The sequence below is a fragment of the Callospermophilus lateralis genome, chromosome 1, assembly GCF_048772815.1.
Source record: "Callospermophilus lateralis isolate mCalLat2 chromosome 1, mCalLat2.hap1, whole genome shotgun sequence".
Taxonomy (NCBI): domain Eukaryota; kingdom Metazoa; phylum Chordata; class Mammalia; order Rodentia; family Sciuridae; genus Callospermophilus; species Callospermophilus lateralis.
This window is the reverse complement of record NC_135305.1, coordinates 155,014,948-155,039,650: the sequence shown is the minus strand read 5'-3', so window position 1 is coordinate 155,039,650 and position 24,703 is coordinate 155,014,948. Positions and strand designations below refer to the sequence as shown.

The 24,703-nt window shown below is 53.6% G+C and overlaps 1 protein-coding gene across 1 annotated transcript in view; it reads left to right on the top strand.

The window, feature by feature from the left end:
- Nos1 (nitric oxide synthase 1) overlaps positions 1-24,703 on the top strand; it is a 144,965-nt gene that overhangs the window by 109,159 nt on the left and 11,103 nt on the right. Inside the window, exons 11-22 of the mRNA XM_076854826.2 lie at positions 490-591; positions 2,710-2,904; positions 3,312-3,397; positions 5,232-5,376; positions 6,533-6,637; positions 7,135-7,193; positions 8,056-8,157; positions 10,064-10,180; positions 14,026-14,200; positions 17,890-18,028; positions 18,412-18,490; positions 23,555-23,748. Of these exons, the coding sequence (XP_076710941.2) occupies positions 490-591; positions 2,710-2,904; positions 3,312-3,397; positions 5,232-5,376; positions 6,533-6,637; positions 7,135-7,193; positions 8,056-8,157; positions 10,064-10,180; positions 14,026-14,200; positions 17,890-18,028; positions 18,412-18,490; positions 23,555-23,748 (1,498 nt within the window). The remainder of the gene's footprint in view (positions 1-489; positions 592-2,709; positions 2,905-3,311; positions 3,398-5,231; positions 5,377-6,532; positions 6,638-7,134; positions 7,194-8,055; positions 8,158-10,063; positions 10,181-14,025; positions 14,201-17,889; positions 18,029-18,411; positions 18,491-23,554; positions 23,749-24,703) is intronic.

Genomic DNA, 24,703 nt, shown 5'->3' with positions numbered 1-24,703 from the left:
CAGTCCTGCTTCTCTCTCCCACAGCCCCCAGCTCACCATCCTGCAGGCACACGGGTCCTCGTTCTGCTTCTCAGGTGACCCAAGCCCGATTCCCACCCCAGGGCCTTTGCTCTTGCTCTTCTCACTCACAAGTCCCCGCCCCTGGTCTGCGGACGTCTTGCTTCTTCTCATCATCTCCTCCTCCCATTTCCTTTCTCTTATTTCCTTCCTAGGAATCATCACCGATCATAAAATGAGCTCTCTCCCCACTCTATGGGCAGGTCAGCTTCATGACTCAAGGGCTCCTTCATGTCTAGTAGATTCTCAATTAAAAAAAAAAAAACACACACAACCACTTTTGCAGGAGTGAGTCCGTGAGTGACCTGAGCATGAGCTGGTTAGTCCAGGGACCCACGCTGAGGGCACCCACGGTGACGGCACCCGCCTGCCCTCCTTCATTCTGAAGCCCCGAGGGGCCCCAGCCTGTGAGTGGGTTTTGTCCCCCTTCAGGAAGTAGCCAAGAAGATGAACCTGGACATGAGGAAGACGTCATCCCTGTGGAAGGACCAGGCGCTGGTGGAGATCAACATCGCCGTCCTCTACAGCTTTCAGGTAGCTCCCGCCTCACGGGCGCGAGAACCTTCCAGAACCTCGGTGCTGAGGGTTGAGAAACCTGGCTACCAAAACCCACCTGGGCGGGACTCTGTCCACCAGCATGACCTCCTTCCTGTCCGCCTACCTCCCCTGCTTGTGGGTCCTGGGAAAAGAATACCAGGTGGGGGAGGGGTCACCACCTGTTGCTCACGATGCTTCGGAATTACCCTGAGGAGCTGGCAAGATGACCCACGCCTGTCATCCCCGCGGCTCAGGAGGCTGAGGCAGGAGGATCCCGAGTTGAAGGCCAGCCTCAGCCACTCAGCAAGGCCCTGTCTCTAAATGAAATACTTTTCACAAAGGGCTGGGTTTGCGGCTCAGTGCTTCAGCACCCCTGGATTCCAGCCCCAGTGCCCCCCCTTAAAACAGTTGCGATGACAGGTGTCCTCTGTTCCTGTCCTCTCCCAGGGACTCCGATTACCGCATGACAAGTGATAGCCCCACTATCAGAGCCTCGTGGGCCCCTGGTAAAGGGTGTGAACGGAGTTAAGCCCTTGGGTTCTTTGTCCCCAGTTTGAAGAACTGGCCCAGGGTGAGAGCCAGGGTGACGGCCCCCAGGGAGGGGCGCCCGCTGTCTCAGGGTTCTTCAGGGTACCTGTGGCCCTGCGCAGGTGGGCCCAGGGAGGCCGGTGTGGGCGGAGCAAGCGCTCCACGCTCTGCGTGTGATAAGCCCATGGCAGGTGAACGGCCCCCACCGTCTTACGTGGTAAGAGGACAGGTCCCTCATCACGGTCTGACACGTCCATGGGTCCACTCTGTGGCCCACCCTTGCTGGGGTGGGGGCGAGGTGACCAAGGCTGCCCTGGAGCTGCAGGGAACAGGACAGGTGTTCCCAGGAAGCCGCGTGGTGACAGCCCCCAGGGGGTCAGTCCCCCAGACCCCTTGTGTCCTTCCAGGTTGGTGTGAGGTGCCCTTCTCTTGGCCTCCCAGGGGAGATTGGTCCACCTGCCTCCATACTGGGGTAGGAGGACTGGACACCCCCTGTCTGAACCGCGACGTGTGGAGACCACAGAGCGGACACTTGGTCACGAACACAAGATCACATTTTGAAACTGACCCGTGATGACCCAGGGCAGGGGCAGGATCTGGGGTTCTCTGGTTTTTGCAAAAGCAGGACCAGAGACCAGAGGACGGTCTCTAGAATCGAGGCCAGCTCTGCCCTCGGGGGCTTCCCACCAAGCCTGGATAGGTGGGTGGGAACTGCAAGTCCCATGTCAGGGACAGAGAGGGGGCACAGGGACCAACGGCACCGAGAACACAGAAGTCGCGGAGGGTGGGGGCTCGGGAGCTGTTGAGATGACCGGCCCAGCTGGGATCCCTGGGGACCTGGGCCAACGACAGGCTGAGGACAGCAAGGACGGACTGAGCTGACCTATCAGAAAAGCACAGAGGGGACAGATACGGCGGGCGGAGAGGGCAGTGTCACCTGGACGTCCACTCCCCACCTGGGAGGGGCTTACCTGGGTGACGTTTCATCCACTCGTTTTAGGACGTAAGACTTTGTATGTTAAGAGGGTTTTACGTCCCCACGCTCTGGGACCGGTGGCCATAAGTAGGAGGGATCAGAGTATTAAACCAGTGAACAGGAAAAGGAGATTGTTGGAGTCTAGTCACTGCCTGAGCTTCCTCCCCTTCTTAAGAAGCAGGAAAAGCTAGGAAAGACATCGGCACCAACAGACTTTCTCCTGGGTGTGATCACAAGTGAGAGATGTGCAAACAGAGGGTCACGGGCTCCCCTCACACTGCTTAGAATCATCTCCAGGACCACCATCTTGTTTGCTTTCTTTTCTTTAAATTTTTATTTATTTTTTATTTTTTTGGAGGGGGAGTTCTGGAGATTGAATCCAACGATGCGTTACCACTGAGCCCTATCCCCACCCCTTTTTATTTCACTTTATTTATTTATTTTGAGGCAGGCTCTTGCCAAATGCCTTACAGCCTCACTCAGTTGCTGAGGCTGGCCTCCAACTTGCCATCCTCCTCCCTCAGCCTCCTGAGTCTCTGGGGTTACAGGTGTGCCTTGCTGGGCTTGGCTTCCCCAACGCCTCTGATTCCTGGTCCCTTCTCTTCTCACAGAGCGACAAAGTGACCATCGTTGACCACCACTCTGCCACCGAGTCCTTCATTAAGCACATGGAGAACGAATACCGCTGTCGGGGGGGTTGCCCGGCTGACTGGGTGTGGATTGTGCCCCCCATGTCTGGCAGCATCACGCCCGTCTTCCACCAGGAGATGCTCAACTACAGGCTCACACCGTCCTTTGAATACCAGGTCCTGCCCCTTCTGCCCCTTTCCGTGCCGAGTCCCCCCATATCTGCTGTGTATATTGTGTGGGGAGCACATCTTACTCTGGGCCAGCTCTTTGGATGTGCAAATGCCCAGTGGCCATGTGTGGCTCCTGGCTCCCACACTGGGCAGCACAGGTCTTGCCGAAAGACTAACAGAGACAAAATGAGTGCTCAGAGGTCACAAGAAGAAAGTATGAGGGGACCCAGGGCTGATGGGAGGGGCTGGCAGGACACTACAGGGAGGCAAGGACAGCTATAGTGACCGCAGGTGGAATCCCTGCTCTCTAGGGCTGTGGGGTCGGGCAGCCTCAGCCCCAGGGAGCCCTGGGCATCTCCATGAGAAACTGCCATCCCCCGTGGCAGTGACCAAAGCCCTCTCTCCCTTCCCAGCCCGACCCTTGGAACACCCACGTGTGGAAAGGCACCAACGGGACCCCCACGAAGCGGCGCGCCATCGGCTTCAAGAAGCTGGCCGAGTGAGTGTCCCGCCATGGGGACCCGGGGTGCGCCCACTCAGAGAGCCCAGAAAGGGGCACACAGCAGCGGGCGGGGGAACCCATCACCAGAGGTCGCAATACCTGGGTTGGTAACGTCCGCCCATTTCTGTGGGGTCAGTGTTCCCCTGGGGGGAGCGGGGGGAGCCTGCCCCAGGCCCTCCCTCATTTATTTCCTCATTCATTCACTCATTCGTTAGCCCCTTGAGCCAACTAATGAGCAGCAGGTGCGTTCTCCACGCCAGGTGCTGGGCTAGGCTCCGCGGGGTCCAGTGGGGCCCCTGATCTCAGGACGCCCCCGGCCGTCATCTGTCAAAGAGCGAACATGAACAATAGTCCACGCTGGGTCTGTGGCAAGGGCACCGAGAAGTGGTTGTCACCTAGATGTCCCTTGGGAGGTCCCTGAATGGGTGAATGAGATAAACAAGGGTTAGTGGAGCAAAGAAGGGAAGAGAAGGGGCTGTGGACCAGGATGACCACTGTGGGGTCCCCTCTTCCTGAAGGATGCTCGGCCACCTGGGGGCCGGCTGGGTGGGGGGGGGCAACTGAGCCGATTGAATGAGGACCCCAGGCTTCTGCCCAGAGAACTCCACTGACCCACCGTGTTGGGCAGCCATCGGGGTGGACCGAGCCAGCTGGGGTCCAGAATCGCCCATGTGTGCCAGTCTAGTTCTGCAGCAGGGGCCACCTCTGCTGCGGACCCGTGCTGGGTCCCATGGTTCCCGTCCCCATGATTGGCGCCCGGGATCTCTCTCTCCATCCCATCCCACCCGCCAGCCAAGGAGGACCCCAGGCAGCACCCTTCCCCCAACAGGAGCTCTGGAATATTCTCACCAAGGGCCACCTTGGGTCTAGCTCAGCTCCCCTGTCTCCGGGAAGAGAAGGGAGACAGGAATCTAAAACGTTAATTGCACCATGAAGTTTGCAGTGGAAACAAAGGGAGTTGATTATAGATGCGCTGTCATGCCCCATCCCTCCCAGGGAACCCTCCACGCACCTTTGATCCCTTTGGGTTCCCCACCTCCCCGCCCTTAGCTCAGTCTTCCCCCTCTCCCCCGCGTGGGTGGCTCCCCTAATTCTGAAAAATTTACCACCGGTAATCCCCAGGTGGGAGGTAATTAGCAATTTGTGATGCTCAGACTCCTGAGAAGAATGGCTTGGGAGTGGAGCCCAGGTGCTCGCCTCCCCCAGCCCCTGCCAGCAGAGGGGCGGGAAGGAGCCCGGGTTTGAGGTTCTCCGTTGAGCTAGGAGGAGGCTGCATCTGACGTCTAAGCTCCCCAGGGCTCGGGTGACAGCAGCATCTTTGTAAACTCGTCATTTTTCATACACATTTCTTTTGTGCATGGGAGGTACCAGGTGCCCTGCAAAGCCCTGGATGTCATTGCTGAGTAAACCCAGCCTGGCCCTTCCTCTGTGGGTCCCTAAACCCCTGGAACCTTCTGACTCGATGCCTGGTGGATCAGTAGTGGTTTGGGTTTTTTCCCCCTCTCTCAAATACACACGCACCCACAAAATAAGCCCCATGAGTGAACGTGAATGAATGAGGGGTGGACGGGCGAAGGACTGTCCTTCGAGGCAGCGCGTGGTACCCCGAGGTTCACTAGCTAAACCCACCGGCCACTTTAACCCCTGCCTGACTGCCCTGGGGCTGGGGATAAAGTAGCTCAGTGGGGTGCGCCCCCTCGGGGGCTCTGACTCTTGAAGCATCAAAGATCAAGAGAGTCGAGTCTCTGATCTCGTGGATCCATGGTTCTGGCCCAAAAAATCCCAACCTGGTATCTGTTTCCCAACTTTCCTCCCCATCCCCGACTCCCAGAGCCGTCAAGTTCTCAGCCAAGCTGATGGGACAGGCCATGGCCAAGAGGGTCAAAGCCACCATCCTGTACGCCACGGAGACCGGCAAATCGCAAGCCTACGCCAAGACCTTGTGTGAGATCTTCAAACACGCCTTTGACGCCAAGGTGGGTAGCGGGCAGTGCCCGTCCCCAAGCCCCTCACGGTGAATACGGTTGGGAAAGGGAGAGAGGGAAGTGGACAGAGAGGAACTCTGGCCAAGGACGAAAGGACGCTAGAAGATGCGCATCAGCACACACTGCTGCCAATTTCAGGGGACTGCCATAGTCCTCTCCCCACGAACCCTGTAGGAGTCCAGGAACCACCGAATGAAATCCCTGCCTCCGAAGAAAAATGTTAGTGGGTTTTTGAGAAACCATCCTGGAGTCAGTTTTAGGAAGTTCTGTGCTAAAGATGGCTCGGGGGGCCTCTCGGCTACAGGGCTTCTCAGAGCCTTTAATGAATAAACAAACGTGCATTATAATCTCCTAAGGAGGAAAGGGTGGGTTATAAAATGTTTCCCAAATATAATTTTTGGGGAGATACCAGGGATTGAACTCAGGGGCACTCCACCACCGAGCCACATCCCCAGCCCTAGTTTGTATTTTATTTAGACACAGAGTCCCACTGAGTTGCTGAGGGCCTCTCTGTTGCTGAGGCTGGCTTTGAACTCTGGATCCTCCTACCTCAGCCTCCTGAGCCGCTGGGATGACAGGCAGACACCACTGCGCCCGGCTCCCAAATATAATTGACCCTGGGTCATTTCTTTTCATGGGGCACCCCAGCAGACTGGACTTCCTGAGACCCTGCTTTGACAAATGTCGTGCGGGTGACGCTGAGGCTCAGGGTGACTGTCCCAGATTCATCTCATCCGGGGGCTTCACGCTGCAGAGGCCAGGTTTAGGGAAGGGGTGGAGCGGGCCACTTAGGTCCAGCCAGGCCATTCCCAGCCTGACTGGGGACAGGAAGAATCCAGGACGGGTTGGCGGTAAGGAGCCCAAGGACTTCATTCAAGGTCTGTCTCTCCCGGCAGCCAGCCCTGGGACCACGGCCCCGACCCTGCGGCCTTCACCCCAGTGGCCACAGGAAGGTCCTCAGCTGCTAACAGGCCTCTGGCCCCACCCACTTGAGCCCACTGATGAACTGGCAGCCCAGAACATCTGCTCCTCTTTCCAGAGGACATGGCTCAAGATGACTCACCTTCTCCCTCTCTCCTCCGCTTCCCCTCTCTCCTCCTCACCTCCCTCTTCCTTCCTCCCCCACCCCATGCCCGTGTCCCGCCAGGTGATGTCCATGGAAGAATATGACATCGTGCACCTGGAACACGAAACGCTGGTCCTCGTGGTCACCAGCACCTTCGGCAACGGAGACCCCCCGGAGAATGGGGAGGTGAGATGGGCTCCCCCTGTTCTAGGATGCAGGAGGGCCTCCCTGGGACCAGAGTCCCCCCAGAGCCAGGGACGTCGGTCGGATCCAAGTCGTGCAGACACTGGACGATCCCCAGCTCTCAGGCTGTGGGTGTCCACTGTTCAAATAGTCCTAGTGAAAATGTCACCGGAGTGAGCTCCTTGTGTGGAAAGGGGAGCCTGCTGTCCCCTGCCAAAGACCCAGGGACAACATTTTTATAAACAGAAGGCCACCCAGGAGCGTTGTGTCGTGGGGGTAGAGTGTCCACGCCTGCCGTCCCTTAAACAGCTGACCTTCCATTATACCTGCTGCTCACCTTGGCCGCCCACCTGAGCCCCGGCCATCCCTGATATCTGGCTGCCAGGCATCGGGCTCCTCGGTGACTGGCCAGGACCCCAGGCCCTGTGCCCGTCCGTCCCCCTTGCAGACTAATTTATACAGACGTCCCTCACTTTTTCCTCCTCTGTTCTGACCTCCAGAAATTCGGCTGTGCTTTGATGGAAATGAGGCACCCCAACTCCATGCAGGAGGAGAGGAAGTAAGTGACCAGTCCCTCCAATGTCAGTGACAACCCTGGGATCCCTGGAAATTCTGTTTTGGCCCCTGGGATTCACATTTGAGTTGTGGACGGTGGTTGTGACCCCAAGACCATTGAATACTGAATTTAGCTGGCAGGTGTCTGGGATTCCCTGGGGCTGGCATCTCAGTGCCCGACCAAGTCCCTTCTAAGCTCTGTGACTCAGTTTCTCTTTATGTCAAATAGAGGTGATGATAGCTACCTTAACTTTCTGATGAGTAAGAATCAGGTCCAAAAATGGACGAAAGAGTCCTCGGAAAAGTTAAGTGCACGGTGTATACATCCGTTCTGATTCTCCCACCCCCACCTTTGGAGACCCCCATTCAAAGTCAGTGAAAGCTGCCTCTCGGGTTTTTCGATCTGATGCTCACAGTGGACCCGCAACCAGTGCAGAGGTTAAGTTCAAAAGCCGGACAAGATCACCTCACCAAGACCACCTGGTGCACAGACATTCATGAAGGAATTGCACCTCGCGTGGGACTGGGTTCTGAAGGCGTTCCACAAGGTGGACGGTCTGTTATCTAGACTTCCTCGGAAAGGCCCAGGACCCTCCGTGAGGGCGCCTGGTGTGGAGCAGATCCCTGAGTCTTAAGACGAGCACCGCATGGCATAGCTGACTGGCATTCAGAGATGGTGTTGTGCAGAAAATCACTCTTGGTTTTCTCCCTGCAAAACACATGTGGCCAGTCCCATCCCAGAGCCCCTGGTGACCTGCCCTCGTCCATACCTGGCCTCAGCACCTTTGGTCCTGGTGGCCTCCCTGCAGGTCACCCCTCACCCCTCCTTCAGGGAGAGATAGGGCTCCATCCATTCTCCCCTCTAGGTACCCGGAACCCTTGCGTTTCTTTCCCCGTAAAGGGCCTTCCCTCCCCCCTGGTGACACTGAAGCCCGCGGTCTGGCTGCCGCCCGTGACAGCCGGCACAGGTAGCGCGTGTATGTGTACGCATGCATGCGTGTGCAAGCGTGTGTGTGCATGTGTGTGTGCGCGTGCACCCGTACGTAGGCATGTCCTACACCCCAGCATCCCTGGCCGCGGCCCCCCGGGGTCTCCAAGTGACCTGGATTCTAACCCAGGCTGTGCCCTTCGCCCATTCAGCCACCTGGGCAAACCACTTGACTCCCGGGGGCCTCCGTCTCCCTCGGCTGCCAAATGGGGAGCCATGATCCTGCCCCGCCCTCCTGGGGGGCTGTTGCCAGGGTTCCCGGGAAAATAACAACGGGGACAGCATTTGGAGGAACCTCCAGCCTCATACGGATCCACGTGCTGCTATTCTTACCCCACAACTGTCAGCCTGCCTCCCCCGCTAACCACACACACCCCCTGAGATGCTGCATGACTTATTTGGAGAAGTGACTCAATGTGAGGCTATTTTGGGGGCAGAAAATACACTTCCGTATATTTAGAACTTTCCTGATGCTGGAGCGGACACTTTGAAGAGCGTCCAGTTTAGAAACGCTGCTGCCAGATCGCACAGATTTCTTTTTATGTCTTTTTTTTTATTTTTTCTTCCCCGTTTTGCATTCAGATTTGTGCATTGGGTTCTCGCCTGGAGTTTGGGGGCTTGGGCTTGTTTTTGTTTGTTTCTTTGTCAGGTACTGGGGTTCGGGTTTGGGTTTGGGCTTCAGTTTGTTTTTGCCTTGTGTGCAAGCAACACGGACCCCTAGGAGAGGAGAACGGATGGGGGTGTTTTGGGCTTCGTTGTTTCAAGGCCTCGAGATTCCTGAGCCTCTCGGGCTGAGGTTTGGGTCCCAGGACATCTTCCTTCCCCTTGAAAATAATTTAATTATTATATAAAGCAGCGATGTCTTTTCATGCAGGGTCTCAGTGCTAAACATTTCTTATGTTTGCCTGAAATGTGACCTGCGACCCAGGAAAAATGTCTAAGATCTATGACTCTATGAAAGGAAAGAGTTGACCAGAATAGACCAGCCCGGTTCTGCAGAACTTTTCTCTTTTTTTTTTTTTTTTTTGGTACCAGGGATTGAACCCAGGGGCGCTCTCCCACTAAACCACATTCCCAGCCCTTTTTACTTATTTATTTATTTTTAATTTTGAGACGAGGGTCTTACTAAGTCACTGTGCATGTTGCTCAATTGTTGAGGCCGGCCTCCATCCTCTTGTCTCAGCCTTCCTAGTCTCGGGGATGACAGGCGGGTGCCACTGTGCCCAGCTTCCAGGATAGAGATCTTCCACGTCCGTATTGACGGTATACCAGTCACTGTCTGCATATGGCTGCTGGATTCCTGAGGTGTAGCTATTGCATGTGAGGACGGGAATTTCCAACTGCATCTCATTCTAATTGATCCAAGTGTAAATAGCCACACTCAGATGGTGGCCGCCATATTGGAAAGCCAGTTCCTGGCTGTTAAAGCGAGACCTGGGGACTAGCAGATGGGCACTTCTTGGGGACTTGTTAGAAATGCCCATTCTCAGACCCCACCCCAGACCTCTTGAACCAGAACGCATTTTAACGAGACCCTGGAATGATTCAGAGAGCAAGGGAGCGTGGCCTGTGGTGAGGGGGTCCATTCGGCTCCTGATGTCTTATTGACTCAGCCATGTTAACGGAATGGGCTCGAGTTTCTTAAATCGAGCATGGCCACAAGCCTGTGAAGTTCCAGGGAGGGTCCCGTGCAGGAGGACGATTATCGAGGTGGGGGGCGAGAGTTGACATGTTCTTGAAGAGACCCCAGGAGTGGTGTGCATTGACTCCACAAACCCAACAGATAAGGTACCAGAACCAGGACCCGTGACTTGAAGATCCCCAGGGGGTGTGGGCCTCAGGAGGGGGTCCAGACGGACCTCACAGACTCTCGTTCACCTTGGCAGGAGCTACAAGGTCCGGTTCAACAGCGTCTCCTCCTACTCTGACTCGCGCAAATCATCCGGCGATGGGCCTGACTTCAGAGACAACTTTGAGAGTGCTGGACCCCTGGCCAATGTGAGGTGAGCAAGGGTCCTGGGGTCAGGGGAGACGGAGGCTCTTGGGGAGCTGGACCTCGGTGCAAGATGGGTTCTTGGTTGCAGGGAGAGGTCTCCCGTTCATTGCCCCTTTATTCCCTTATAAAACCAGGCTGTCTGGGACCTCCTGGCTGTCTGGGAGCCTCCATTCATCTCGCTGGCTGACCCTTCCTGTGGCCCCTCTGACCATTCACCCTCTCTCAGAGCCCCAGCACCCGCAGTCCACCCCATGGGCTGAAGCGCATTATTTCCTATCCGTCACTCAGCTTCCATTCCCAGTGAACACATTTCATACTGGATAGAAGTCTCGGGAGCAACCCTGGCAGTGACTCCGAACCCTGAATACACACAAAATCCACCTGAGAATATTCACAACATACCCACACCATAGCCAAGCCCCGCTTCCCGAGATTCGGATGTAACTGGTACAAAATGTGGGCCCACGCCTGGACTTTTTTCCTGACACTCTCTCGGTGACTCTAGCATGCAGTCCGATTTTTAAAAGACCAGCCAACCCCATGTTTGCCAAAACAGACTCACCTGCCAGGAGATAATTTTAGGTGGTCCGTGGACAGACGTCTTTGTTCACCAGCTATGTGTTCAGTTGAATGTGCATTTGCAAGGACGTGAAACTGGGATGTCAGACCTCCCGTCTCATGGATATTGGTCAAACAAGACTGATGGAGGACGTTCAGGCCTACCCACGAGCCTCTTCAGCCCTCTGAAACTGACATGTCTTCACAACCGCTCAGAGCTATGCTCAGTAGACAATTCCTAGATGTTGGAGGATCGTGTCCATCAGTACATTTTTAAATAGGCTTTAGGTTCAAAAGCAATTTTAGGTTGGCTTGTAAAAAATTATACAGAAAGTACAAAAAAAAAAAAAAATTGAAGCCAGGCACAGTGGTCCATACCTATAATCCCAGCAGCTCGGGAGGCTGAGGCAGGAGGATCTCAAGTTCAAAGCCAGCCTCAGCAACAGCGAGGCCCTAAGCAACTCAATGAGACCCTGTCTCTAAATACAAAATAGGGCTGGGGATGTGGCTCAGTGGTTGAGTGCCCCTGAGTTCAATCCCTGGTACCCCGCCAAAAAAAAATTTTTTTTTTTAAGTCATATCCCAAAGGCTCCAACTCCCCTACCCTGAACACGTGGTCTCCCAACATCAGCATCCTGTGACAACATGGTGCATTGGTTAGAATCATTATCAGTCAAGGCCTAGAGTTTACTTCAGAATCCCCTCTTAGTGTGGCACATTTTGTGGGTTTTGACGTTAGTACATTTTTTAGCTGAACACTGAAACTTCAGTTCTAGAGTTTGACAGTCAGACCTACTTTATTCTTATTAAATCTATCACAGCCAGAAGTTGGCAGACAAATGCCCACAGGCCAAGCCCAGCTTGGCCACGGCATGTTTTTGTTCAACCCTTCGGCTAAAAATGGTTTTTGGTTTTTTACAGATGAGTAATTGGAATTAATGATAGAGAACATCTTGGAGATCCAGTTAAACAAAATGTTATCCACCCCCCCCCAACAAAAAAAAATCCTATTCTTCTCATTAGTAGCCCTGAAAAATTTGTTCTCAACTATTATTATATTTTTTAAATTTCACCAATTAAAAAAAGTACAGAAGGGTTTTTTTTTTCCCTCTTGTTACATAAATGCCCAAAAAGTAGCTTCGATTTTGTAGTCCCCAAAATATTTGCTATCTGGCCCTGAATGTAAGAAGTTAGTCAACTGCTGTTGGAGACTTAAAATGAAAGTTTTGAAATCCTAAGTACAAATTGTGGTAGGAATGTGAGTCTACCAGTGACCAGAGTAGGTCTCTAGGTCCATTAGGAAGTGAATTAATGAATTGACTCTCTGAACCATTTGAGTTGAATGTCTTAGTCAATACAAGATGCTGTAACAAAATACCATTAATTAGATGGCTTATAAACATCAGAAATTTATTGCTTACGGTTCTGGAGGTCAGGAAGTCCAAGATCAAAGCCCTGGCAAATTCAGCATCTGCTGAGGGCTCACTCTCGGGTTAGTAGATATTACCTTCTCCCTGCGTCCTCACTTGGTAGAAGGGAAGAACTCTGTTCTCTTCAGCCCCTTAAAAGGACACTAGTCTCACTCTCTAGGGCTCTGCCTTGATGACCTAATCATCTCCAAAGGCCCCACCTCCTTATCCCATCGCCTTGGAGATTAGATTTCAACATGAATTTTGAAAAGACGCCAACATTTGGTCCTTAGCATGGGGTTCGATCAGCCAGAGAGTAGAAGTGAAAAGCGAGTTAAAGAACAGGAACAGGAGTCCAATATGGCCGCCATCACAAGTACAAGTAACAGATACAAGTGACCCCAAGCCGTGCTCAGCGCGGGCCGTTTCCACATCTGCACTGGGCCAAGGCGAAAGCAAAGGCTTGGGGCAGGGTGCCCTTTCCTGACACCCCCCCGCACACCAGTCCTCATCTGGTCACCACATCTCCCACCTGTTGGACGAGGGTGGGGACAAGGGACAACATAAAGGTGGGTTTGAGAGGAGTGTTAACCCCCATCTGGGAGACGCCTGAACAGATCTCAAGTTCATCTTCCAGTGATGGGGAGTCCCTCCCTCCCAACCTCCCCCTTCCCTTCTCCTCCCCTGTCTCCATCTGTCACTGTCTGGTCCCGGGGGTTCTCAAAGGGAGATTCAAGGACAGGGCAAGACCCCGTGCCGCAGGTTTAATAGCGCCACTTCTTGACCTGTCAGGTGACCGTCCAGAGCAGGTGAGGGGTTCCTGTGCCCTCTGTGGACCTGCTGCTCCACTTCCTGAGAGGTCCAGAACTGCAGGACTGTGGCTCAGAGTGTCCGTAGGAAGGGCCGTGTGGGACACCACCCTCCGCCCTCCGTGCCCACCTCAACATGGAGGAGAAGCGCATCAGTGCGGCCCCCGCTGGCTCCAACCCCGACACCTGTATTTCCACAAAGAGGAAGAGAAATGAGTGTGTGAGGCACATAAATTTCACAAACATGCCACGGGGTGGAGCCAGCCTGGTTACAACTCTTTCCTCTCCTTTCGGAAAATGCTGATTACACACCAATGTTCCATGTGCTAATGACAGGTCCCTCTGGTCACTTTAGTACCTCCGGGTCCCTGAGGACCAAGGTGTTGGAGTCTTCGTTGTCTGTCTAACGGTTCCTCTTGCAGAATTCAAGCCTCCCACTCAGGTAGACTCATGTCCCCCGTGAGTCCAGCTTAGAAAGGGTCAACGGTCACTGCTGTCCCTTGCGGTCCCTCCTGAGAACCATTTGGAACTTTCTCCTGAGGTGGGTGACAGCTAGCAGAGACCAAACAGAAGACAGGAGAGACCTCAAGGGCTCCGGGGATTCAAGGAGACCTTCTCCAGATGGCTTGAGGTGGCTTCAACTCCATCAGCGAATCACAGTCCACCTGAGATGCTGGTTAGGTGTGTCCCCCTTCACCAAATACAGCGGCCTGTGCCGAAGCAACAGAGATGGATCTTCTCGTTGCTCCAAAAGCTCGAAGTCCAAGATCAGAGTGCCAGCCGTGTTGACTTCTGGCGTGGCCTCTCCCCCTGGCCTGCAGATGGCCGCCTTCTTTACCATGTTGCAGAAAGAGAGAGACGGAGACGGGGACAGACAGAGAAAGGGTCCTGTGGGATTAGGGGTCACCCTTCTGACCTCCCTGGCTCTCACTATCTCCACTAGGCCCTACCTCCAAATGCAACCACTCTGGAGTTTAGGGCTCCAACGTGAATTTCGAGGGCACACAGTTCAGCCCGACATCCCCCACGTCACCCCCCAGTCCCCTACCATGGACCTTCTGCTGTCTCCTTGCCAGGTTCTCGGTGTTCGGCCTTGGCTCCCGGGCCTACCCCCACTTCTGCGCCTTCGGACACGCCGTGGACACCCTCCTGGAAGAGTTGGGAGGGGAGAGGATCCTGAAGATGAGAGAGGGGGACGAGCTCTGTGGACAGGAGGAGGCCTTCCGGACGTGGGCCAAGAAGGTCTTCAAGGTAATCCCCACCAGAGACCCAGGGAGGAGCGCTGCCCCCCACCCAGAGCCGGCACCCACCCCAGGAGAAGGAGCAGGAGCCCTGGGACTTCTCCGCAGCTCCAGTGGCCCCCCAGGGGCTTTAAATCACACATTTTCCACCCCGGAGCCAACATTGTACATTATGGGCAGGGAGCGGGTCCCCAAACAGAAACGGTAGGGGCTGGAGGTGTAGCCAGAGGTCGCGGGCTTGCCTAGGGTGCACGAGGCCCTGTGCTTCTATCCCAGTGTGCAAAAAATAAATAAAATAAACAAAATCACAGAGTCTGTGCACGCATAACACTGAGTGAAGATTAAAACAGAACTAAAGGTTTCCTGCCGCAGTTACGCTGTCCACTCGTGTGTGCTAAGCAGCCTCAGCGGCCAGGGTCACCCTCTGAGTGCAGAGCGTCTCCACCATGGTAGGACCTCCTGCCGGACGGCACTGCCCCAAAAACGAGGTCACAGGAGAGAAATGCAGCAGAGCCGGTGTCTCAGCGTGGGGCAGGACTACCTGGCCATCCTGGGAGCAGGGGACATTGAATGTGGCCCCTGGTGCCTTTCCCTCCTCCTTCACCGCCCTGAAGTGTATCCTTATCCACAGCCCAGGAGAAGGAGAACGAGGCAACTCCTTTCACTTAACCGGCACTTCTTCAGAGAACAAAGGGGAAACTGAGGCCCGGGGCTGCAAGGACTGCTGGGAGGGAGGCCGTGTCCATAAGCCCATCCCTGATCTTCCACCCAGACCAGGAGCTGAGAGAGCTTGGCTTTTTTCACACCAAGTTATGAGTACCAGGGGTGGAACCCAGGGGCGCTCCGCCACTGAGCCACCCCCAGCCCTTTTTACTTTATCTGGACACGGGGTCTTGCTGAGTTGCCCAGGCTGGCCTTGATCTCGTGGTCATCCTTCCTCAGCCTTCTGAGTAGCTGAGGATTACAGGCATTACTGCGTCTAGCGATGGTACGGCCCCGGATTTCAGACTGTGGAATTGCTAAATGTTCATTGTACCACAGGATCTTTGTCCGGACTCCCTTAGTCCAACCATTTCCTCCCCGTTTAAAGCCACTATGCCCTTCAGCTACCAACCTCCGGTTCTCCCCTCCCACCCTCTGCTCTAGCACCACTAATCCCAGGTCTGCATCTTAATTTCCCTGCTGTGTTCATTTCATATGAATGGAATCACATTAATAGGAGGCCTTTTGTGAGTGGCTTTTCCCACTTACCATCATGTTTTCAAGGTTCATGTTACAGCAGAAATCAAGACTCTGTCCCTTTCTCATGGCTGACTAATATCCTATTGTATGGATATGCCACATTTTATTTATCCATTTGTCTATTGATGGCTTTTTTGAATGGCTTTCAAATCAACAAGGCCAGACAATATGAAAAGCTATCCTTGAAAACTTTAATTTTCTTTTTGGCAATGCTGGGGATGGAACCCAGACCTTGTACATGCTAGGTAAGTGCTCTACCACTGAGCTACACCTCCTTGAATTTTATTATTAAAAAACAGAATTCTGTGGTGGCATGCATCTCTAGTGCCAGCTACTCAGGAGGCTGAGGTGGGCGCATCATGTGAGCTTGGGAGATCTAGACCAGCCCAGACAACACAGGGAGATCCTATGTCAAAAATAAAAATAATGATTTTGAACAGTAATTCTTAGGATCCTTAATGTTGAGGAACAGATGGCTTAGCCAAAACAAAACAAAGCAAAAATGTAGGCTGGAAACGGAGACCAAGGGCAGAGCACATACCTACATGCACCAGGTCCTGGGTTCAATTCCTAGGACTGTGAACAGAAAAGAAAAATATACCTGAGGTGTACAGGCACTCCATACACTCTGCTTTTAAATAACTTAAGAAGTCTTTTGAGGAAGATGAGTGGGAAATTCTATGGTGTTTACTTTCTTCTTTAATGCTCAGCCTCCACATGTGTTGGTTTTAGAGATCAATGCCACCAGAGTTATAGCTTAAGTAGAGGCTAGGTCCTAAATCAATGGAAAATGTGAGGTGTCCAGCACCTTGCAGGCACTTAAAAAACATGGGGTGGATGGGTTGGATGGGTGGATAGGTGGATGGGTAGGTGGATAGATTGATGGATGATGGATGAACAGACAGATGGATGGATGGATGGATGGATAGATCAGATGGATGGATGGATGGGTGGGTAGATGAAGGGACAGGTGGATGGATAGATGGGTTGATGGATGGATGTGAATCAAAGTGGCTTTAAATCACACATTTTCCACCCAGGATGGATGGAAGGATGGATGGATGGATGGATGGATAGAGAATAGGTGATGGGTGGGTAGATGTATTGATGGGTAGAAGGATGGATGGACGAATGGATGGATGAATGGATGGATAAAGAGATCAGTGGGTGATGGATGGATGGATTGACAGGTGGGTGGGTGGATGAATGGACAGGTGGATGGATAGTTGGATGGATGGATGGATGGATAGAGGATAAGAGGATGGGTAGATGGATTGATGGGTAGAAGGATGTATGAATGAATAGATAGATTGGTGAGTGATTGATGGATGGATGGACAGATGGGTGGGTGGATGAATGGACAGGTGGGTGGATAGATGGATGGATAGATGGGTGGATGGATGGATGGATGGATGGATGGATGGATGGACGGACAGGTGGATCTATGGATTGGTAGATGGATGGATGGATGGGTGGACAGGTGGATGGAAGGATGGATGAATGGGTAGATGGATGGGTAGATGAATGGATGGATGGATGGATGGATGGATGGATGGACAGATGAATGGAAAGATGGATGGATGGATGGGTGGGTGGATGGATGGATGGATGGATGGGTGGGAGGATGGACAGGTAGATAGAAGGATGGATGGATGGATGGATGGACAGGTGATGGAAGGATAGATGAATGGATGGATGGATGCATGGACAGGTGGATGGACAGGTGGATGGATGGATGGATGGATGGATGGATGGATGGATGGATGGACAGGTGGGTGGATAGATGGATGGATGGGTGGGTGGGTGGATGGATGGATGGATGGATGTGTGGGTGGATGGATAGATGGATGGATGAATGGGTGGGTGGACAGGTGGATAGAAGGATGGATGGGTGGGTGGGTGGATGGATGGATAGATGGAAGGATGGATGGATGGGTGGGTGGATAGATGGATGGATGGGTAGGTGGGTGGATGGATGGATGGATGGGTGGGTGGGTGGATGGATGGATGGATGGATGAACAGGTGGATGGAAGGATGAATGGATGGATGGGTGGGTGGGTGGATAGATAGATGGGTGGATAGATGGATGGGCAGGTGGATGGAAGAATGGATGGGTGGGTGGATGGATGGATGGATGGATGAGTGGGTGGGTGGATGGATGGAAGGATGGATGGATGGATGGATGGATGGAAGGATGGGTGGATGTGTGGATGGAAGGATGGATGGATGGATGGATGGGTGGATGGGTAGATAGATAGATGGTGGATAGATGGATGGGCAGGTGGATGGAAGGATGGATGGGTGGGCGAAGCATGGAGGTAGATAGAAAGGGAGAGAAGAGGGAAAGAAAAAAGGAAGGTTGAGTGGATGGAAAAACAGATTCCATGACTTGGGACTATTGGGGAGGGGCCTCTCTTGGCCAAGAGAGGCCACCCAAAGCCCTGTGTGTGCCACAGGCGGCCTGTGACGTGTTCTGCGTGGGGGATGACGTCAACATCGAGAAGGCCAACAACTCCCTCATCAGCAACGACCGCAGCTGGAAGAGGAACAAGTTCCGCCTCACCTACGTGGCCGAAGCACCAGAACTTACCCAGGGTACTGGGCACTGCCACCCCGCCCCCACCGGGAGGCCCCTTTGCAACAGCGACAGGGTGGGGGGAGGGAAGGTGGGGGACCTCACCTGGAAAGGCACCTCGGTGCCTCAGTGGGTTGGTTTGCTGGACGTCCAAGGGCAAGCCTTCAAGAGTGGACTCGCCCCTCGCCTGCCCCACACCCAGAGCCCTGGGGAGCTTCTCTCTCCCATGGAGTACCAAGCCCCCAAGCCATCCTGCTTCAGTGCCTGCCGATCCCAGCCCGTTCTCACGTCTTGTCTCTTCACTTGACCGCAGTAGGAGCAGGAATAGAGGGTCCCTGAAAACCTGGAGCACCTTAGAGGTGCCCCTATACCCCCTGAGGGAGACCGGTGTCGCTCTCCACAGGGCTCTCCAACGTCCACAAAAAGCGAGTCTCCGCCGCGCGGCTCCTGAGTCGGCAGAACCTCCAGAGCCCCAAGTCCAGGTAGGAATGTGGACGTGTCCACCTCGGCTCCCAGGGGCCACTCACCGCACGGGAGGGCATCTGCTCCCTCCATGGAGTGACCACTGCAAAGTGCCACCGAGCCACACCCCCCGCCTTGGTGCCTGTCACGTGTGGGTTTCCTGTGCCTGAGGCAGGAACAAAGGAGACACGGTGCTGGTCCTGTGAACAGGGGAAAGAGAAAAGCTCTGAGTGATTCTTCACAGTGGGCCACACTCGTGTGGAATTGCCGAGGGCTCACTGGACCCCAGGATCTTCATCAGAAAGATCAGTTCCCGCATTTCCTCCAGGTGGACCATTTTTCTGCAGAGCGCTGCAAAAATAGCTAGCTGGCCTCTGCCTTAATGTCTCCGGGATGAGAGGGGGTTTTTCCAGTCCCCCCCAAAAAATGCACTCCATGTTTTGTTAGAAATTATCTGAACACCTAACATAGCCAAATATCCAATCTATATAATATAAATAGTCTGTCTTCTTAGCAGTTGATGTTAAACCCAGTGAGCCTTCTCAGTGACACCCAAGACGAATTCATTTCTTTCAAATGAGAAACCTTCTGGGTATGGTGGCACCTGCCTACAATCCCCTCCACTCTGGAGGCTGAAGCAGAAGGATCGCAAGTTCGAGGCCAGCCTCAACAACTTAGCGAGACTCTGTCTCAAAATAGAAAAAATAGAAAGGGCTGGGGACGTGGCTCAGTGGCCAAGTCATCCTGCCTCAGACCTGGTTTGCCAAGCTTTGGGCTATAGTAAAAGGGTACACTCTGTCCTGTTGGAAATGTCATTTGCAGACCTGGTCACGGTGCAGCGGAAGTCGTGTGCTCGCTGCCGAGTGCGCTGGGGCTATTATTGCCGCTGCTGATCTGAACAGGATGTGCTCCTGTCACCCGAGAATGCGGGCGCTGTCCCTAACAGCCCGCTCTCCCATTAAGCCAACGTCCTCCCTGCCCCTTGACATCTCTCTTCTCGAAATGATCAAACCAGGCTGTCCACCCCTCCCCTTGTATAAATATATATATATATATATATTTTTTTTAGCACTAATGAGTGTCTTTGTGTTGATCCCTGTTGAATCTCACTTTGTAGTTAAGAGCCTAGGAAGAGCTTTTGAAATCTTGATTCTTTTTGCACAGCGTCATACAAACAGCGTGCGGTCCGCCTGCACAGCCCCGGGTTCTGACCCCAGCTCTCCCCTGCATGAGCTGTGTGGCCTTGAACAAGTCACCCAGGTGCTCGGAGCCCATGTCTCCTTCTCTGTAACACAGGAACGAGGGCTGGAGAGAGTGCTCATGTTTATCTAGTGCTTCCCACGTCCTGAGCTCTCTGCACAGGACCTCACACCATTCATACCAGCCCAGGAGAAAGGGACGGTCTCGTTTTAAGTAGGAGAAAATGACGGGAAGTAGAAGTGACTGTTTCAAGGTCACACTGACCCTTCCAGTGAGCACACCTGCTTCCCGTGGGGTCTTTGAAACCTTGGATGACCGTGACCAACCTGTCACAGCCCCAGATCCACCTGTCAGAGCCAGCCTGTTCCTCCCTCCTAGATCCTCAAACATTAAAGAAGTAGATTGGGAGATTAATCTCTGAATAATTAGTTAAATACAGTGTTTGGAGCTCAGCGAGCTCTGATCTACAGCGAGAGATCCTCCACGTGGTGTGTGCACCTCACTTTCCACTTCTCTCCCGGGGAAAGGCGTGACTTGCACAGCAATGAAAGAGAAGGGGCAGACAGTCTGCCCTAACCTTGGAAGTCCAGTTGAGCAGTGCCCCCCCTAAACCACAGTACAGAAGCAACAAAGGAAAACTGCAGATATTTTGATACCAAAATGGAACCAAAGTCCTCAAATTAGCCTCTGCCCTTCCTCTAAGCGGAGGGTCTAAAAGGGACAGATGAGAAAATTTCAAGCAGGGCTAGGAACTAGAACCTAGTATTAAATCCGTCGTGAATTAGCACAAAGAGGACCAAATTGTACCTGAGTGTTCTTCTCTTTAAAAGCAGCTCTGGTGCAGTCCGTTTCCAGCTCCCGAATCGAGGGGGAAAGCATGATGCTCCCATTTTTCTCCTGCCCGAGGCTGAAGCTGGGCTCTTTGGCCCTGGAGGCCGCCACTCAGATTCACAAATCACCCCCACTAGAGGCCCTTAATTGCAAACAAGGTGCCGAGGAGGAAGTAAACGGCTTCTCCAGGGCGATCCTTGCGAATCTAAAGTGACCACAATGGGTCCTGCCTGGAAACAGGTTCTAATCCGTGCGCAGCAATTAGCTCACAATGCAGAGGAGACGGTAGTGGAGCGCCGATGGGTGAGCAGAGCGAGTCCTAGAAGTCGGGAAGAACGGGCGGTGGCAGAGCCTGGGTCTCCAGGTGGAGGACAGGAGAGCCACAGGGCAGAGGGCCCGAGGTCCGGGTTTGGGAGAAGAGCGGACCTTGTTGGAATTCCCATCTCCCCGGGGACAAAGCTGCTGCTCTCTGGCCTTGCCTGCCTCGACAGAGGACAAGGACAGCCCAAGGGGCTGCCTTGGCTCCCCCACACACACACCCTGCACACGGAGATGCACTGGGCCTTATTCAGTCCTATCTCAGATCCCCAGGGCGGCCACCTGGAGCAGACCTGGGACCATCTCCCATCTGAGTGACTGAAATAGCGGCCCACCTCGTCGCTGTTTCTTGGCTTTTCTCTCAGCGATCTGTTTTCCAAACAGCAGCCTGAGCGAGTCTTTAAAAACCTGAATTGAAGCATGTCACCCCCTTCTTTTCACAGCCTGGCCACTGAGCATAGGGAGCCCTCTAGACTCTTTGCCATGACAGACTGTGACAAGGCCTGCAAGATCTGGGCCCTGACACTCTCCAAACCCTCCGGCTGTCTTTCCCTTCCTCGAATAGCTCCTGCCTTTTTCTGCCTCAGGGCCTTTGCACGTCCATCCCCCTTTCCCGGAACCCTCTGGATCTTTGTGGACCCACTTCTTCTCATTTTCAAATTTCTGTTCGAATGTCAGATCACAAAGAAGCCTCTCTGACCACCCTACCTGCTCTCCACCCACCACCATCACCCAGCCCCTCCAAGTACCCTGGGCCATGTGGCCATTCAGTTCCGTGATCTCATCCAGGAGCCTGCAAAGCCCCTTTGCTTAAAATCCCACCACGCTGGGCAGAGCCTGGGCCAGCTACTTTCATTTCCTCCTACCCCTTACCCTCTGCTACATTCAAGAGGACCTGGGGAAAGTGACTGGGAGCGTGAGCCGGCTGGTCAAGTTCAGGTCCTCTGCATTGTCATCTTGTGCAAATCGTGATGGTCGCGGAAGAAAGCAGATACTGATCTGGCAGCCTTTCAAAAGGCTTCCTCTGCTGGATCCCAGGAGGTCCCCAGGAGAGAAGCCTACAGCGCCCCCTGCTGGCTGCTGGCTGCTGCTCACTCCCTGGCTGCCGAGGCTAGGTAATGAGGTCTTGGAGCTCGGGAGAATCAGTCATGCGCGTTCATATAATTTGACAAGATCACTGCTCCAGAGAGGATGAGACCTGCTTTTGAAAGGAGAGAGGAGCCCCAGGCCCTATCAGTACCATTCACGATTATGACCACAAGCTCCCATCTTACTAAGTAAGGACAGGGGTGCCAGGCTTCGAGAAAACACTGGACATTCCCCTCATCAACACACACAAAAAATGTGTCAGCTCAGCTGTTTTTAATAACGGTGGCTATTTGTAGCACAAAGGGGGCTCTTGGTTGTGCCAAGAAATGCCTCTACGCAGCGAGTCCCATTGGTCTATTGGAGTGTGATTTACGTACCATGGAGACGGGGGGAATTTCAGATTGAATCCAGCATCCCTATCAACCGAAAGCCACTGGCCTCGGAGGAGGAGCGGATTTGGAAAGCAAACGCGGCTCTGAGTATGAGGGATCTGATGTCCCAAGGTTTCTTCTCTGTCCCAGCGTTTGCAGGGATCAGGTGAAGGGCAGGGTCACCGGCACTAAAACTTTTCAAAGGACCAAAACAATGACGTTCTGAGAATTCTTCAAGTTCAGGCTTTCTGGACTTCAAATGCAAAGATCAGTGTGAAAGGGCGTGACGGGGCAGGCGTAAAAGTGCCTCTCTCTAGGTGTGCTTCTCAGACCTCGCCATTTTATGACCTCTGTGAATTTAGGAGTGAGAGGAACCCGAGCGTAAGGCCAGGTCTTTTTTTCCCTGACAATATGAACACCCTGGTTGTAGAAGAGGATGGAGCTGGGAATTCCTAGGAGAGATTGGCGCTGAGCACAGGGTCTGTCCGGCGACAGACTCACCCTGGAAGTCTGAGGTTCTGTCATTCATCAGATAACTTTTTGGGAACTTTGTATGTGCCATATGCTGTCCTAGGCACAGGGATACGGCTATGGATAAAACAGAAAAGAAAAAAGGGGACCGATCGCCAACCTCAGGAGGAAGTAAATGATTCTCTGGGTCAGAGGATGGGAAATGGAGAAAAGTTAACACAAAGGCAGGGAGACAGGGGAGCAAATAAGTGTGAGGATTAAGCCTGGGGTGCTCTAGCATTCAGCGTTCAGAGGGAAATGCAAAGGAACCCTCAAAGCAGACTGGGACTGGGTGCAGTGGCTTATGCCTGTGGCTCAGGAGGCTGAGGCAGGAGGATCACGAGTTCAAGGCCAGCCTCAGCAACTTAGCGAGGCCCTAAGAAACCCAGCAAGACCCTGTCTCTAAATAAAATACCAAAAAGGGGCTGGGGATGTGCCTCAGTGGTTAAGTGCCCCTGGGTTCAATCTCTAGTATGAAAAAAAATTTTTAAGAAAAAGAGCAACCTGGCAGGACCAGCCAGAGGTACGGCCAGGACGGCTTCCTTAATGCAGATGAGTCCAAAAAAGCACTCGCCGGACTTGTAACCAGGGGCTCTTGGGAGAGCTGGATAAGAGCTATGGTGTACAGTGATGGGTCCTTGTGGGCACGGTCCCCAAGAAAGCCGGAGGAGGTGGAATCGGGGCCAAGAAGGACAGAGAGAAGCATAGAAAGAGGGCAGAAGCTGGTGGCCCTGACCCTATTTTCGCCCTTGACCCCCCCTCCAGCCGCTCAACCATCTTTGTGCGTCTCCACACCAATGGGAACCAGGAGCTCCAGTATCAGCCTGGGGACCACCTGGGCGTCTTCCCTGGCAACCACGAGGACCTCGTGAACGCCCTCATCGAGCGGCTGGAGGACGCACCCCCTGTCAACCAGATGGTGAAAGTGGAGCTGCTGGAAGAGCGGAACACAGCTTTGGGTGATGCTCCCAGGGACCCTAACCCTTCCTGGGGAAGATGGGGTGGGGGCGGGCTGGGGGGCACGAGGAGACACGTTGCCCTTCCCACTCACTGATCCAGGTGGGAGGGAGGGAGGGCTTCTGAGACAGACGCCCCCTTTCTCGTGGTCGCCCCACATTGGCCCGGCTGTCGGAGCAGATGCCCGTGGCTCATCAGTGGGAGAAGGGGTTCCTCCAAAATAGCTGCAGTACCCCGAGTGAAGAGCAGCTAACGTCCAAGTCAGACTCCTCTCGGGATCCAGAGGTCCTACGGGAGGCTTAATGGCCAGTCAGAACCATGGCGTCCTTAGATCAGGTTCCAACCTGTTGGGGGTTTTCCAAAGGCAGAGAGGGTCTCAGTGATTCATCTCAGGAGCACAGGTGGGCTGAAGAGTCCCTGGAGGTGGAAGAATCATACCTCAGTATCCAGGACCCACCCCCACCCTTAGACACCCAGACCCATAGACACACTTGGATGCGCAAGTCCAGTATGTAAAGTGGAGTCGTTTGGGCGCGATATCTACATTCCTCTTCCTGCATACCTTAAATGCTCTCTAGATGGCTGGTGACATCTGATACAATGCAAATGCTCTGGGAATAGTTATTGTGGCATATGGTCATATGGGATGATGACAAGGGGGGAGGGGGGAGTCTGTCCACGTTTGGTACAGACAGAAAAATTCCCAGCAAATATCTTCTGTCCTCGGTAAAATCCACAGAATGCAGGGGCTGAGGATTTGGAGGGCTGACCGTGCAAGGCGGTACTCAGAACAAGACCCCGACACTTGTGAGACTCCCTGACTCCACCCTTAAGGGCCGCGTGGCCTGGGACAAATCTCTGAACCTCCCTTTGCTTCTGCCTTTCTCAGCGGGGGATAATAAGAGCACTCACCCCGTGGGGTTGCTATGAGGGTTAGATGAATTAATAGCATAAAGG